General features: G+C 42.6%; 2 protein-coding genes across 3 annotated transcripts; one reads left to right on the forward strand and one right to left on the reverse strand.

The window, feature by feature from the left end:
- The first annotated feature begins 2,855 nt into the window (after positions 1 to 2,855).
- On the forward strand, positions 2,856 to 5,998 carry LOC124283812. The gene is made up of 6 exons (XM_046719840.1): positions 2,856 to 3,273; positions 3,648 to 3,809; positions 4,274 to 4,435; positions 4,571 to 4,775; positions 5,369 to 5,547; positions 5,823 to 5,998. Exons 1-6 carry the CDS (start codon positions 2,856 to 2,858, stop codon positions 5,996 to 5,998), a joined length of 1,302 nt encoding a protein of 433 aa, XP_046575796.1.
- Positions 5,999 to 8,640: 2,642 nt separating this feature from the next.
- On the reverse strand, positions 8,641 to 16,157 carry LOC124283767 (cytochrome P450 3A12-like). Of its 2 annotated transcripts, XM_046719799.1 has the most exons (8): positions 15,843 to 16,157; positions 14,836 to 14,963; positions 14,684 to 14,744; positions 14,091 to 14,248; positions 13,495 to 13,583; positions 10,862 to 10,999; positions 9,902 to 10,052; positions 8,641 to 9,007 (listed from the first exon to the last, which is right to left on the reverse strand). In XM_046719799.1, the coding sequence occupies exons 2-8, from the start codon at positions 14,959 to 14,961 to the stop codon at positions 8,900 to 8,902; spliced, it is 831 nt and encodes a 276-aa protein (XP_046575755.1). In that variant the 5' UTR covers positions 14,962 to 14,963; positions 15,843 to 16,157; the 3' UTR covers positions 8,641 to 8,899. The 2 variants fall into 2 exon arrangements, with proteins under 2 accessions (XP_046575755.1, XP_046575748.1); XM_046719792.1 differs by lacking the exon at positions 15,843 to 16,157 and having other exon boundaries at positions 14,836 to 15,505.
- Between the last annotated feature and the right edge of the window lie 572 nt (positions 16,158 to 16,729).

The raw sequence follows: 16,729 nt of genomic DNA on the forward strand, positions 1-16,729 counted from the left end.
ATATTGCACCAACTCGACATTCACCACTGTACATATTGCACCACCTCGACATTTACCACTGTAGATATTGCACCACCTCGACATTCACCACTGTACATATTGCACCACCTCGACATTCAGCACTGTACATATTGCACCACCTTGACATTCAGCACTGTAGATATTGCACCACCTCGACATTCACCACTGTAGATATTGCACCACCTCGACATTCACCACTGTACATATTGCACCACCTCGACATTCAGCACTGTAGATATTGCACCACCTCGACATTCACCACTGTACATATTGCACCACCTCGACATTCAGCACTGTAGATATTGCACCACCTCGGCATCCACCACTGTACATATTGCACCACCTTGACATTCAGCACTGTAGATATTGCACCACCTCGACATTCACCACTGTACATATTGCACCACCTCGACATTCACCACTGTACATATTCCACCACTTCGACACTCACCACTGTACATACTGCACCATATCGACAGACACCACTGTACATATTGCACCACCTCTACAGGATTTACTCCTCACTTTGTATCACGTTTGAAAGCACCACTGTACATGTTCTACCAACCCTGTATAATTCTCTACACATTCAAACTTTTCGAAAAGAACCTACCTGTTGTGTCACGTCATAACGAACCACTCTATATTTTGTTTCACGCGAAAATGTACTTACGATCGGTTTGAAACATAAAATGTGACTAACTTTACCTTGATCACCAATGAAAAAAGAAAAAAAGGAACAACATTATCGGCTGTTTGCTAGTTCCAGGCACTGTCTCATGACCATCATGTCTGTTTGTAGTGCGGGCCTGTCCAGCCCTCCGCCCTCCCCGCGGTGGCGCCCTTTCGTGTGACGGCTGGGACACAGGCGCCCTCTGTCAGATGCAGTGTCACGCTGGCTTCAGCTTCCCTGCGTCAGCTCTAAGAGGCATGTTCACGTGTCGCCAGGACAACAGGACTTGGTTCCCGCCACGTGTACCGGATTGTCTAGGTGAATACCTCTACACTGACCTCTACCCGTGCACTGAGCCACACCACCAGTAACCCACAAGTGTACCTGATTGTCTAGGTGAATACACCTACAGTAACCCAAACACCCAACCCCCCACCCACCCCCTCACTCACACACACAGACATCTCAAGAACCATCCCTCATATACATATTATACAGTTCTGGATTTTTCTTAGCAAAAACATGCCACACGACAATTACCTCGGCTCTTCCAGAACCCGTGAAGGTCCGGGTTAGAATATTGATCTTCAGTAACCCATGCTTGTCGTAAGAGGCGACTAACGGGATCGAGTGGTCAGGCTCGCTGACTTGGTTGACACATGTCATCGGTTCCCAGTTGCGCACATTGATGCTCATGCTGTTGATCGCTGGATTGGCTGGTCCAGGCTCGATTATTTACAGACCGCCGCCATATAGCTGGAATATTGCTGAGTGCGGCGTAAAACTAAACTCACTCACTCACTTTTCCAGAATCAGGCCTGATGCAATACAAAAGGGAAGCAACTCCTCGGCCCACTCTTAACAGGTGAAAGTACATAGCCTTAGTTCAAGATGCGAGTTCAAATCCATACTCAGCGCTTTAAACTTTTGTGACCCATAACAACCAAAAGTTAATTAATGCGACATTACAACCAACAAAAACACACCGTCATAGCAGTCTGGTATGCTTGTGATGCTGATCGCTGAGGTGGTGGTTTGTCTTGGATAGAGGGAGGTCTTGGTGGTTGTATTGACTAGGTAGGCTTATGAAGACAATGACGAGGGTGTTCTAACTCGGCCTGGGTTGTGGAGCTGATGTGCTTTGCTCTTCTAAGTTGGGTGTCGATTACTCCTCTTTGCTTGCAAGGGGTAGTTAGATGTGAAGTGAAGTAATGATTCTTGTAGGCTGGTTTCCGGTAGAAACTTTAGTCCACTTTGATGTTATGTTAGGGGCAGTTGTGAAGTGAAGTGAAGATGTGAAGTGCTCCTTCTTTCTGATGTTTATTGGAAGTTTTGCCAACATGGGCCTCACCACAGTCACAGGCGATTGTGTAGGCAACACACAAGGGTTCTTGTTGTCTTGAGGTTTCCAGCCATTGGCTTTCAGTACAAGATAATGCAAGTATTCGCGAGTACATTTACAAATACCATCACAGGCCATGATTTATGTTCTTATCAACTTGGTTTGGTGACGTTACATAAAACACAAATACATGTAGATACAATTTCAAATTTAGATGGAAATATTAATATGATATGTAGTGCGGGCAGCGGAAGGCGTGCAGTGAACAACAGTGTGCATGTAATCATCCAAGAGGCCACATTGCAGCTACCATGTGTACTTCCAGCCTTGATGTTTTCTGGATCCTCCATGCCTTGTTCGGAACGTAAAGAATGCACCCTTTTCTAAAAATAAGAAACAAACCTGACAAAAAAACAAACGTTCATAGAGGTTGTCAGTGTCCTATTTAACTTGATTTTAACACATATTCTCGGCGGCTACAGGTCTGTATAGATATATATTAAGTTTTTTATGACATTGGAAAGTAAATAGTCTATGACCATAAATCAAACGCAGGCCTGGTAATTATGATGGCTGTACATTAGATGAGGACAGAGTATTTGTTGAGTTCCTCCTGCAAGGACCGGAAAGTTGAAATACTCGTCGTGGATGCATACTTGGATATGATACATTTTAAAAGCATTAGAATTACGTCTATTTTGATTTTATTGCTCAAAACATGTTTTTGTGGAACTATTTTAATGGTGACCATAATGTACAGCTGACATTTCTCAACCTGCTGTTTTCCCCGCAGCCACCAACACCTTCTACTCCATAAGCATGACCAGCAGCTTCTACTACCGTGGCCAGTGCGTCCAGGCACACCTCCTGCAAGTGAGGCGCAACTTCATACTCGCGCTCAAAGCATCCATGTTCGGGTTGGAAATGTGCAAAGACGTTCGGGCGTGTCAGGCTGATAATGTCAAAGTCACATGCGGATCACGGCTAACTAAGAGAGACATCGACCAAGCGATTCGAGTCAAGGTCAAGTTCACCTTTCCCTACGAGCTCTTGGGTAATGGCACCAATACAACAGGCCTAATGAGGTTCAAGGACACGTTTGTGAAAGGACTCGTTGGGTCAACCAAGTTGCAGACTATTGGAACTGATCATCTGATGTTGAACAGTCAGCTGACCTCATTCGGGAACCCCTCACCTAGATGTCGCCGTGGCCAGAAGGCACTCAATGGAACCTGCTGTAAGTACAGAACTCAGACAGTGGTTTACAATGCTGTGGACTTGTTTCTTGTTGTTCCACATCCCTATATCATGAAGCCTCACTCTTTAAAACATGACCTGAACTGAACAAACATGACCTGAACTGAACAAACATGACCTGAACTGAACAAACATGACCTGAACTGAACAAACATGCTGAACTGAGTATGAGTATGGTCCAACAATCCGCATCAGGTCATGGTAGCTGTAACCAACGCAAGACAATGGTAGCTGTAACCAACGCAAGACAATGGTAGCTGTAACCAACGCAAGACAATGGTAGCTGTAACCAACGCAAGACAATGGTATTATTATTCTACATTTTCTGGACCTGCATATTGGGTTCTGTTTCAGCCGGTTGTGGACCAGGGTATGTTGTCAATCCGGTGAGCGAGACCTGTGTTCCATGTCCCGTGGGTTACTTCCAGGACAAGGACAGCGCCCTCTGGTGTCAGCCATGCCCTCTACGTCATACCACGTCTACCTGGGGAGCAACATCGTACGCGGAGTGCGCCAGTATGTATTGGGCCTACGTGACCTCGTGACTAACGAATGAAGCTCTTTAGAAGCTGGTATGATGAAGCGGAACACTTTTTATGGATAGACAACTTCTCTGTTGCAGTAGTAGTTGCGACGTTTAGGTGTAGATCCTAACACAGCTCCTCAAGCTAATGATGATAGTAAGACTCAGGTTCTACACCGAAACGTTTCAACTAAAACTGCAACAAAGAAGTTGTCTATCCATAAAAAGAATGAACCTCTGCACATAGCTTTTCTCTTACACTGCAAGTCAAATCTAGGTTGTGTCTGTGTCATTGTATTAGACTGGAAATATTTGAGTGCAGTCAACAGGTCTGTTGTGTGACTGTCAGGATGGTAGCAAGGCCTCGTGACAAGCAGGTGCTGTTACATCAACTGATTGTTTAACGAGTATGGTTCTCTGTGTGTGTGCAGTACTAATAACGCCGTACTTCTTGCAGGTCGCTGTCTCCCGGGACAGTACTCGGACAACGGCCTGTCACCCTGCCTCCAGTGCTCGTTCGGCACCTTCCAACCTGACCACAGTTCCACGTCCTGTCGCAGGTGCCCGCCCGGTACTATCACCCCACACGATGGCGCTGTGACCATACAGGAATGTCAAGGTCAGGACTCGATACAGGGGACTGGTAATACAGGCAGCTGTGACAGTACAGCGACATACGGTGACATTACACACACGCGCGCGCACACACACGCACAGACACATTATATATATTATATATTTTTATATTTCCCAGCATATGACGTGACAATTGCCAGCCATGGGAAGGCATTGTTCAGACAACAAGCTCGGGATCTGAATCAGTGGACGTACTCCCTATGGTTCAGACTGCATGGTTCAGTCCACGGGGATGTCATGCTCGGACAATGGTCAACAGATGCTGTTCAACAGGTGGTGGCCTTATCAATAACAAACAGCACAATCAATTTCTATTCTAATGGGTAAGTTAAACGCATCAAAGCTACACTTTCATTCAGTACATGTTTTCAGTGCATTCTAAAAACATTGACTTACAAAGATTGTTATGCATCCTAATCGTCCAACATATATGGGTGTCGTGTCGTGTCGTGTCTCCGGCAACCCAGAGGTACACCAATCACTGACTCCACTATCGCCATACATACACGACTATGGCACAAGGAGATCTTTGATAGGTTTCAGATGTTGGACGAACATAACTACCTGACACTTGCATAAAGATATATTCTTTGTAACGGCTACTTGTCCTGATCTATAAAGGTATAATTTAGACGTGCAGTTATCTAGTATGGTTGACCTTGACCTTCACTCATGACTGATGATACTGATCCATTGTGTTAATTCACACACCTACAGCCACCACCGTTACACTGCAGCTTCAAGAATCTGTGGCTGACATTTCTTTGACCTATTAGTATGACGCCAATCCATCCAATAATTTTTAAACCGTAGAAAACGATAAGGTAAAACTATCAGACGAGCCTACAACAATATTCCGCCAGTATAATACCAGAACCGGTTTTCTGTCTGACTGACGCTACATTTTGATGCACAGCAACGTCTACAGCAAGACGGGGATCACGCTCCGACCAACGTGGAATCATTGCGTCATTACGGCGTCTACCGGAGCCACCGCACGCGCCTACATCAACGGCCACGAAGTCCTAACTGTGACGACATCCATGGTGTCCATTCCACAGAACTCCCGGCTCCATATTGCGGCCGATACAGCAGGTGATCCGCCACTATCGTTCAGGGCTACCAGGGTAGAGAATAGTGATAGGGATAGTGTGTGTTGACATAGCTTATGTATCATATTCAGTTTCAGTCCCATAAAGTGTTCAGGATTATGTTTGACAACTGCCACCTTATTTCTTACATCCAGATCAAAGGGACATAGCTACTTCGTCTTTGTTATCACATCAACGACTAGCTAAAGAACTATCAAATAGGATACCTAATCACTACAAGATACCTTAAGCGTATAATACATATGTTGCCATTTCCAGGCGTCAGCGTATCCAGGGTTTTCCTCCATGACTATGTCATTGGCGACGTTCTGATACCGGGTCTGGCCAAATCATGCAGCGTTGACGAGACTCCGCGAGAGTTAGATCTGGACTCTATAGATCATAGTACCTCAAACACTGACGTCATCTTTCCAAGCGTCTGTAGAAGTCAGTAACGGTTTTAGAACTGTGGTCATACTTCACAGTTCCCGACGACTTCACATCGAATAAACATATAAATGCTGTGAGTTTCTGGGATTGTTTATTGGTTCCACTGTTCTGACTTGTTGCAGCGGAAAACAGGAGCTGTTTGATCACAAATGTACGCTGGGAAACATGCTTTACTCCAAAGCGGGGCTTATGTGACTGAATGTAGTAAGGCAATTCATTTTGCAGTGAGTTGAGTCATCTAAGTTCTCAGGAGCCACTCACTGACCAAACCGAATTGGTGTCCAGAACCAAATAATGAATGGTTATGAAACCCAAACGTAGACGCACATGTTTGAAGAGCTGCACAGCGTACTATAGCTGGTCACCCGATATATGACGCTACGAAAATCATGTCAACACGAAACCAAACCAAAAACTTCAATAACACAGACATACCATACCACCAGCCGAGATGACACACTCAATGACCATGCACATGACCATGACCATGCACCACATGACACACTCAAGCCGAGATGACACTCAATGACCATGCACTCAATGACTCAATGACCATGCAGATGACACACTCAATGCACCATGATGACACACTCAATGACCATGCACTCAATGACATGCTACACTCAATGACCATGCAGATGACACACACTCAATGACCATGGACACACTCAGTGACCATGACACACACTCAATGACCATGCACATGACACACAATGACCATCGATCACCATGCAGATGACACACTCAATGACCTTGCACATGACACACACACTCAATGACCATGACACACATGACCTTGCACACACTCAATGACCATGCAGATGACACAATGACCCAGATGACACACCCAACAGAAACAAATACAAAGCTATCCTTATTTGGCACGGATATTGGAACTAGTTCACTACGCACCGCACGAGGATCATCTTGATATGCTTGGTGTATGAGACTTGTGTCTAGGACTATGATATACTGTAAACGTGGTGGATACCCACTCACATGTACACGATTACAATATGATCAAATGTTTGAGATAGTTATCACCTACTGATTGCTGTGTTCTCAAAGGATGTTATTTCTTCTAAGACTGCATGTGGTGGGATATACCATTTTAATTTCAAGATGATATAACAGAGGATGTGTTCCGATAATACGAACCCTACGGATCACTGGTGGGTTGAACCTTGGCGATATAGTCGTAATGACACATATGAAATTCTTTCAGAGTGGGTTTTTTATAGGGAACCTCAGTGCAAAGGAATACCCAGTCTAGACAACCCTCAGAAACAAGTTCGTTGGCTGTGACGGGAAGAAATGTTATACAACTAACAATTACATAATAACATTAATATATGTAAAATTTCAATGAAAATACCAAATGTGGATTTTTAATATTTACTTAAAGTACAATTACAAGGACAGCAATGGCGAAATGTTACAGCAGGTAATATCAGTGACGTCGTTGGTAGCACTGGTCAGATGGTTCAACAAGGCCGACATACAGGGAGAAAACTGGTGGTTTGGATTTAATGGGGGATGAGAGGCCTGTTCACGTCGACTGACATGGCCTAAATATCAGAAACGTCGATACCGTAAGCAGATTTTACGAGCGCCTCATACTGGCTGCCCCTCGCCATCGTAGACCATAAACCTGCTGTACCTAGAAGAACAACAGAACTAGGTCATAAAAACATTGCCACAAGAAAAACGTCAGTGTGGTGGGTACGTAAAGCTAATTTATACAAGACAAGACGAAGAAAATGTTTATGACCATGTTAGACCATGTTACAAGAACATTCACATTATTCCAAACCATAAGCTGACACAATACAGTGGTACATTATTCCAAAACACATAAGCTGACACAGCATACAGTGGGACACAAGCGTTCCACGGGAACAACAAGCGTTCCAACAGGACACAACAGGACACAAGCTTCCACAGGACACATGCGTCCGGAACAGGACACAAGCGTACATTGTCTATCAACGTAACTATTGTTGTGTTGACAGTAGTCTGTCTCACAGTCCCTGAACCACAGAATTTCCCCTACTGCCAAGCCCTCTCTGCGGAGTGCTAAAGCCCTAAATAAAGCAAGTCTAGATTTCCTGACAGATACAGGTTCAGAATCTCTGGTCTCCTTAGGGGCTTATAATGTATTTCAATACAATAGACCCAGTGTTTATGGGCTGATAATGTATTGTTACTATCAAAGATACGCAAGTGTTTATTATAATATATTCAGTATTGACAGATACACCCAGTGTTTAAGCCTTAATGTCTATGTTGACAGATACATACACCCAGTGTTTATCGACGGGGCTGATAATGTATTGACAGATACACCCAGTGTTTATCGACGGGGCTGATAATGTATTGACAGATACACCCAGTGTTTATCGACGGGGCTGATAATGTATTGACAGATACACCCAGTGTTTATCGACGGGGCTGATAATGTATTGACAGATACACCCAGTGTTTATCGACGGGGCTGATAATGTATTGACAGATACACCCAGTGTTTATCGACGGGATAATGCTGATAATGCACCCAGTGTTTGACAGATATAACCCAGTGTTTATCGATTGACAGGGCTGGCGGGGCTGTATTGACAGATACACCCAGTGTTTATCGGAGCTGATAATGTATTGACAGATACACCCAGTGTTTATCAATGATAATGTATTGACAGATACACCCATGCATAATATTCTGTCTAGTTATGGAGCCTAAATTATCAAAAACGTCTGAGTAAGGACATTTGTGTATGTGTTCTTTTATTTAAAGTCTTCTTTTTCATGATTCACTTTCATGTCACTGTCGTAAGAATTTTCTCGTCTGGTTGAATGATATGCAGCTGCTTCACAAGCACGCACATCCGGGACATATACACTGCGTTACTTCAGGCTGTAGTGTTGTTTCTGCGATTTCTCCTTAGTTCCAACTTGAGTTTGATGGCTTCTTCTGGAACCAGCCGACCATAAGCCTTTGGGTCGAATTCTAACACTTCCTGTAACAATAGATACAGAGATAGTTAAGTCTCCTTGATTCGTGTTCCCCTACTTCTGATGACACCTCATCAGCGGGAGTGACCATACGGCCATCGTAGGTACAAGAGTTGGGCATAAACATGCTGATTTTCTCGTTATATTTTACGACTGAGCCCTTACACGAAAGGTTTCAAGTGTAAAAATGAGCTATGGATGAAAGAAAGGGGCACTTGTGGCCGTGATACAGTGGTTCGTGTAGGTTTTGCTCAATTGTGTGCTGTTTGATTTCTAAAATAGGTTGTTGTGGCCAAGTACCAGTCACGCATTGAGATTTTAGAAGGAGGCAGATTTCTGATGGACTTGCAAATCCCTTCCTGTCAAATCTTATCATTGGCTTAATGCTTCATTTTACTGTCAATATCGTTTGTTCTCCAATGAGGAAATTACAGAACATGTCTGTGAAAGCGCTATGTACGTTAGCGTCTGTATGTAGAAGATATACCTTCGTGGAATATTGTCATCCCATCACCAAACATGTTATGGTTACTTCAGTCAGGATCTATTAGAGATAATGATAAGATATGATCGACAGCCTCTTTTCGCTCAAACTGCAGGTTATCGATGTTTTTTTTGTGAAAAGCGGTTTCAGCATGTCTAGAGGATAACTCTTTATATTAACTTTTCAGAATTAAGGTTCATACCATATGTGTATGTGCGTGTGTGTGTGTGTTCGTGTTTTCTTTTGTGTGCTGTGAATTGGCTGCACCAACAACTTCTTGCTCAAAGGGTTTTGTGAAAGTCTGGAGATAATCTAGTGTTCCACTCATTAACCGTTACCATTTCCAGAACAGTACGATGCAACAAAGGGAAGTCAACATCTGTTATAAACTCGGTCGGATCGGCCAACTACTTACAGGTGTGTCAGGTAGTCTGACAAACTCCACCCTTCTGAGGACATGGATCAGCCCAATCTTCATCTCAATCATGGCCAGTCTCATCGCGATACACTGGCGAGGACCGTAGCCAAATGGAAGCCAGGAAACGGGATTAATTGTCTCTCTCCATCTGAAGTAATTACAAATGCAGATATGCAATCATTGAAGGTATTGTTCGCTTGGTATCGACACATTCAATTCCCCCACGAACTCAAACACCTTAGGATGATTACTACTGCAGCGTCTTCACAGCGACCACTACCGCGCCCATTCCTGACCCTGGCGCCAATACTACCACCTCCATTGCTACCACGCTCACTTCTTCTGGACGTTTTAAACAGATTAGAATTTCGCTACAGCCGATGTGTTTAGCTTATGATGACATATGTATAATTACCCTATCTCCAGACAACAACTTATGATTTACCCTATCTCCAGACAACAACTTATGATATACCCTATCTCCAGACAACAACTTATGATATACCCTATCTCCAGACAACAACTTATGATATACCCCATTTCCAGACAACAACTTATGATATACCCTATCTCCAGACAACAACTTATGATATACCCCATTTCCAGACAACAACTTATGATATACCCTATCTCCAGACAACAACTTATGATATACCCTATCTCCAGACAACAACATTATGATTTACCCTATCTCCAGACAACAACATGATATACCCCATTTCCAGACAACAACTTATGATATACCCTATTCCAGACAACAACTTATGATATACCCTATCTCCAGACAACAACTTATGATATACCCTATCTCCAGACAACAACTTATGATATACCCCATTTCCAGACAACAACTTATGATATACCCTATCTCCAGACAACAACTTATGATATACCCCATTTCCAGACAACAACTTATGATATACCCTATCTCCAGACAACAACTTATGATATACCCACCGATCAGGAACAAACGAATCAGGGTCATCAAAATATTCCGGGTCTCTGTGAATCTCCAGCGTCGGGGCAACCACCACTGAGCCTCTAGGGAAGGTGTGGCCCTTGATGTCCACCGTGCTCACAGTTTCCCTGGCTACCCTGAGACAATAGAATGCAGATATACAACCGCCACTGAGCCTCTAGGGAAGGTGTGGCCCTTGATTTCCACCGTGCTCACAGTTTCCCTGGCTACCCTGAGACAATAGAATGCAGATATACAACCGGCACTGAGCCTCTAGGGAAGGTGTGGAGAAGCATGAAACATAATTGCAGCTGATTTTGGAAGGGTTGAAGGACGCGGTTGTGGATCATCTTTGTTTGCATACAACGTATGTCGGACGTCAGATACCATTAAGTCGGGTTCAGGTTCACTGATTCTGTTGATTGTCAGTGAGGATATATTCTCCCAATATTGATGACTGGAGACGTCCAGTCCAGTCTCAGTGTGTCATCATCCCCGCCACGCAGCTGGGTTATTGAGGAGTGCAGCCTTACACAACAATAGACAAACAACAGTAAAAACAGTCTCTGATTCATTCTTAAAAATAAATGGCATACCCGGGTACCGACATCTTAGAACTGCCACTTGTACTATTTGGGTATTATTTTTGTATACGTATATAGTACATAGAAGCCAGAAGGTGTGTAACGTATTCGCAACCACAGCAATAGAGTGAGTGAGTGAGTGAGTTTAGTTTTACGTTGCACTCAGCAATATTCCAGCTATATGGCGGCGGTCTGTAAATAATCGAGTCGGGACCAGACAATGCAGTGATCAACAGCATGAGCATCGATCTGCACAATTTGGAACCGATGATATGTGTTAACCAAGTGAGCGAGCCTGACCACCCGATCCCGTTAGTCGCCTCTTACGACAAGCATCGGTTACTGAAGGCACATTCTAACCTGGACCTTCACGGGTCACCACAGCCATAGAAGTTACATTGGTAATGAAGGTCAGAAGTTACATTGGTATTGAAGGGTCAGAAGTTACATTGGTATTGAAGGTCAGAAGTTACATTGGTATTGAAGGGTCACAAGTTACATTGGTATTGAAGGGTCAGAAGTTACATTGGTATTGAAGGTCCAGAAGTTACATTGGTATTGAAGGTCAGAAGTTACATTGGTATTGAAGGTCAGAAGTTACATTGGTATTGAAGGTCAGAAGTTACATTGGTATTGAAGGGAGAGAAGTTACATTGGTATTGAAGGTCAGAAGTTACAATGGTATTGAAAGTCAGAAGTTACATTGGTATTGAAGGTCAGAAGTTACATTGGTATTGAAGGGTCAGAAGTTACATTGGTATTGGAGGTCAGAAGTTACATTGGTATTGAAGGTCAGAAGTTACACTGGTATTGAAGGTCAGAAGTTACATTGGTATTGAAGGGTCAGAAGTTACATTGGTATTGAAGGTCAGAAGTTACATTGGTATTGAAGGTCAGAAGTTACATTGGTATTGAAGGGTCAGAAGTTACATTGGTATTGAAGGTCAGAAGTTACATTGGTATTGAAGGTCAGAAGTTACATTGGTATTGAAGGTCAGAAGTTACATTGGTATTGAAGGGTCAGAAGTTACATTGGTATTGAAGGGTCAGAAGTTACATTGGTATTGAAGGTCAGAACATTACATTGGTATTGAAAGGTCAGAAGTTACATTGGTATTGAAGGGTCAGAAGTTACATTGGTATTGAAGGTCAGAAGAAGTTACATTGGTATTGAAGGGAGAGAAGTTACATTGGTATTGAAGGTCAGAAGTTACATTGGTATTGAAGGGAGAGAAGTTACATTGGTATTGAAGGTCACAAGTTACAATGGTATTGTAAGTCAGAAGTTACATTTGTATTGAAGGTAAGAAGTTACATTGGTATTGAAAGGTCAGAAGTTACATTGATATTGGAGGTCAGAAGTTACATTGGTATTGAAGGTCAGAAGTTACACTGGTGTTGAAGGTCAGAAGTTACATTGGTGTTGAAGGTCAGAAGTTACATTGGTATTGAAGGTCAGAAGTAACATTGGTATTGAAGGTCAGAAGTTACATTGGTATTGAAGGTCAGAAGTTACATTGGTATTGAAGGGTCAGAAGTTACATTGGTATTGAAGGGTCAGAAGTTACATTGGTATTGAAGGTCAGAAGTTACATTGGTATTCAAGGGTCAGAAGTTACATTGGTATTGAAGGGTCAGAAGTTACATTGGTATTGAAGAGGCAGAAGTTACATTGGTATTGAAGGGTCAGAAGTTACATTGGTATTGAAGGTCAGAAGTTACATTGGTATTGAAGGGTCAGAAGTTACATTGGTATTGAAGGTCAGAAGTTACATTGGTATTGAAGGTCAGAAGTTACATTGGTATTGAAGGTCAGAAGTTACATTGGTATCAGACTGGTATTACATTGGATTGAAGGGTCAGAAGTTACATTGGTATTGAAGGTCAGAAGTTACATTGGTATTGAAGGGTCAGAAGTTACATTTGTATTGAAGGTCAGGAGTTACATTGGTATTGAAGGGTCAGAAGTTACATTGGTATTGAAGGGTCAGAAGTTACATTGGTATTGAAGGTCAGAAGTTACATTGGTATTGAAGGGTAGAAGTTACATTGGTATTGAAGGGTAGAGGCGGAGCGTCTCCCGGATGAAGTGTTCCAGGTACTCTATCTTCTGTATGTTGTCATAGGTCGGCTGTTCCTGTAACACAGGTACAAGTACCAGCATGTTGATATGAATAAATCTTGAGATTGTGGGTTTGAACAAATGATATGTACAGCGTATGTAACAGTGGAACTAGAGGGTGTATTCTACCCACTACTAATGGGTAAACCAGCAACGTCTGCCACTGTTGAATTTTCAGACTTAGTAGACGCGTGTCCATCTATGTTCGAATCGTAGACCGGGCTTCTTGTGCATTGCTGGGTGTTGTGGATGACGATGTAGAACAAATGCCTCGCCTCTTCTTAAAATAGCTAAGCGCCTCAGCAAAATAGTTTGCGTTGGGAATCATCATAACCGGACCTCTTAATCGTCGCTTTTGATAGACCTAATATCCATTTCAAAGACAACAAGCCAGTCACTGTTCACTCATTGATAATTCTGAGATGCAAACTGGGGACAAGGTGTCGGAACTTAATCACTCGACTTCAGTCGTTTATTGCCGCTTTGTACCATGAAGAATTCAGCTTAAGGTTAACATCATACATCACCAATCTCGGAGTCGATGGCCTCCACAAGTTTCTTCTGCACACTAGGATGAGTCGCCAGAACGTAGGCCATAAACTGGAGGGATGTGGAGATGGTCTCGAAGCCGGCACCGAAGAAGAACACACACTGAGCATAAGCTTCATCCGGCGACAAACCTTCAATATAGATCTGGCATTATACTTGTCTGTGGATAGAAATGAAGTGGATGAATACAAGGTTCTGTGATAGATCTTTAGGTAAATGTCATTTAGTGTGCAGAATGTACTTGAGGAACGTTTGGCATGTTTTAAGAGCATGTGATACGTGCTAAGAAGAATATAGAGTTTTGAATAACTTGGAATAAATATAGCTGACGGTAATATTAGTATATTCTCGTGTAATCATTTATGCGTATGTCAAGTAAAGCTGAAACCAGAATGAAGCAACTATTACTCTACTTGTATTAACCAGAGTTTTTAAGGCATTATTTTTTGTTTTGTTTCTACACTTACGATGGTGGCTAAGTAATATGAACCAAGTTTGTAGCCTATATGACGTAATGAACAAACTTCCACTAAGCATCACACTATACCAAGCATCTGTACATATACCTCCTTTCTCCGCGGTGCTGTCCTCAGCGTCAATCAGAAGTTGCAGAAAATCCATCTTCTTCTGTAACAGGAATGTCTGCTTTAGTCTCGTGTTGTACCTTATGGAAGTTAAAAGATCAAACAAGCCTTTAACAGTAAGTGACATGACCTACTTCATCAGGTCGCCGTCTACGCTGTTCAACGATGCGTTCAGCTGTCTCTCGGTAGAAGTTGACAACGCTGCTGGTGAATGTGTAGACCCCACACAGCTTCAGCAGGGGCTTCAGCGAAGGGAACATTGCTGGAGGAAGATGAATGATACAAATAAGTGGAATTGGCATGTGGCTTAGGTTGCCATCCAAACCTATTTTGACTGTTTTAAAATATTTACGCATTAAAATAGAGACTCGCTGAATAAATCTGATCTCGTCAACGTCGGACCATTTTATATACACTGTAAACGCATGTCCTGTGCCCGTCGGGGTGTAGTCTCCTCGCTTGGTTGTACGATAAACAACGTAGACTCGCCGTTTACTTCTTAATAAAAGATTGAGATATCTGGCCGACTTCAGTTTTCCGGTTCTCTAATAGGAACAACTCACTACCCGCTCAGAAATACCATCGGCCAATGTACTTGACGTCATTGTTAATAAACTACACCTCGTTCTTCAGAGTCCATTACAAGTTCTCGTAGGCCTTAACATGGCGACCCGTCTCACTGCAATCCCACTGTACTCTCTAATGTTAATAATCAACTGGTTGACGATCATCTTTATATGTACTGATGAGCATTAAAACATGAGTATTTCTAAAATCATGACAATATACGACAACAGCACATACACTGTAGCAGCACGTCAACGTCCATTAATTATATGACGTCACTGTCCGTCATTTTGCTACACCGTATACAGTTCCATGTGCGCACGTTACGACATATATCCACTGTGGGGTGTTAGCTGAGTCCTTTCAGTGACTATCAGTTTTCATTGATTTATAACATAACGCCATTTTGCTATCCTCAACTTAAACAATGCACTATGTTTCAAACCGCCAGTTTGTGTTCGAGATGCTAGTCGCTGTCTGGTGTTTAATGTTTAAGTGGTGAAGGGTGTCCAGCATCTTCAAAATGGGATGTTTCATAACACAGCAGGTTAAAAAACGGTAGCCCTTTGCTCACCAGAAAACAACAAGCATTTATTGTTGACGAATCCATTAGAGAACAACTTCGTGGAATTCACAACAAATGGATTGGAAAGATCTTTCTGAGAATCTAACTGAATTCCGAAGGCTGTTCCGGCAATTGTGTCCAGGGCGAATGCTACAAAATACCTGAAACATGGCAGATATTCAATGTATATACATTTTGGAGGAATGTTTCTAATTTCAGAACTATGCACTTGAATGTCGAATATTACCAGAAATGACTCACGTTACCTGACTGACGACAGTAGCCTGCAAACTGCAAACCTAAAGTACAGCCATGACACCTGTATTAAATATATCTCAACCTACACGTCATTTATTGTTTGGTATATTTTATCCACCATCAAACACGGGTCCGGCATTATATGTTGCCCTCAAATTATGAACAGATTTTTAAAATAATTTTCAAGTTTCAACACTTGTTGATTCACAATTCACCCGCATGATATACAGACATACAATATCGTAAGTCAATTGAGATCGTTGGCTGATACGTACCTAGCGTCATATAGGAATAATGTATGTTTTATTCTGGAAATTACATGACGTCATGGAGGGCAATTTGGACCCGTATTGTGAAATGCTGATACAATGATCAGCTTCTATATTTTCACGGAACATGCCCCACCTCCTGGATAAACAATGATTACATTCAGCATCTCCCGTCATGGAGGGCAATTTGGACCCGACGATTGTGATAATCCGTGTGTGATCTTGATCATCAATGATCATAGGTGGCGTCTGTGTATGATCTTATCATCAATGTATGAACATAGGTGTCTGTGTGTGATATTATCATCAAGGTATGACCTACCTGGCGTCTGTGATGATCTTATCATCAATGTATTACTTTCACATAGG

The sequence above is a fragment of the Haliotis rubra genome, unplaced genomic scaffold (assembly GCF_003918875.1).
Source record: "Haliotis rubra isolate DU_JTF1 unplaced genomic scaffold, ASM391887v1 Scf1096, whole genome shotgun sequence".
NCBI lineage: Eukaryota > Metazoa > Mollusca > Gastropoda > Lepetellida > Haliotidae > Haliotis > Haliotis rubra.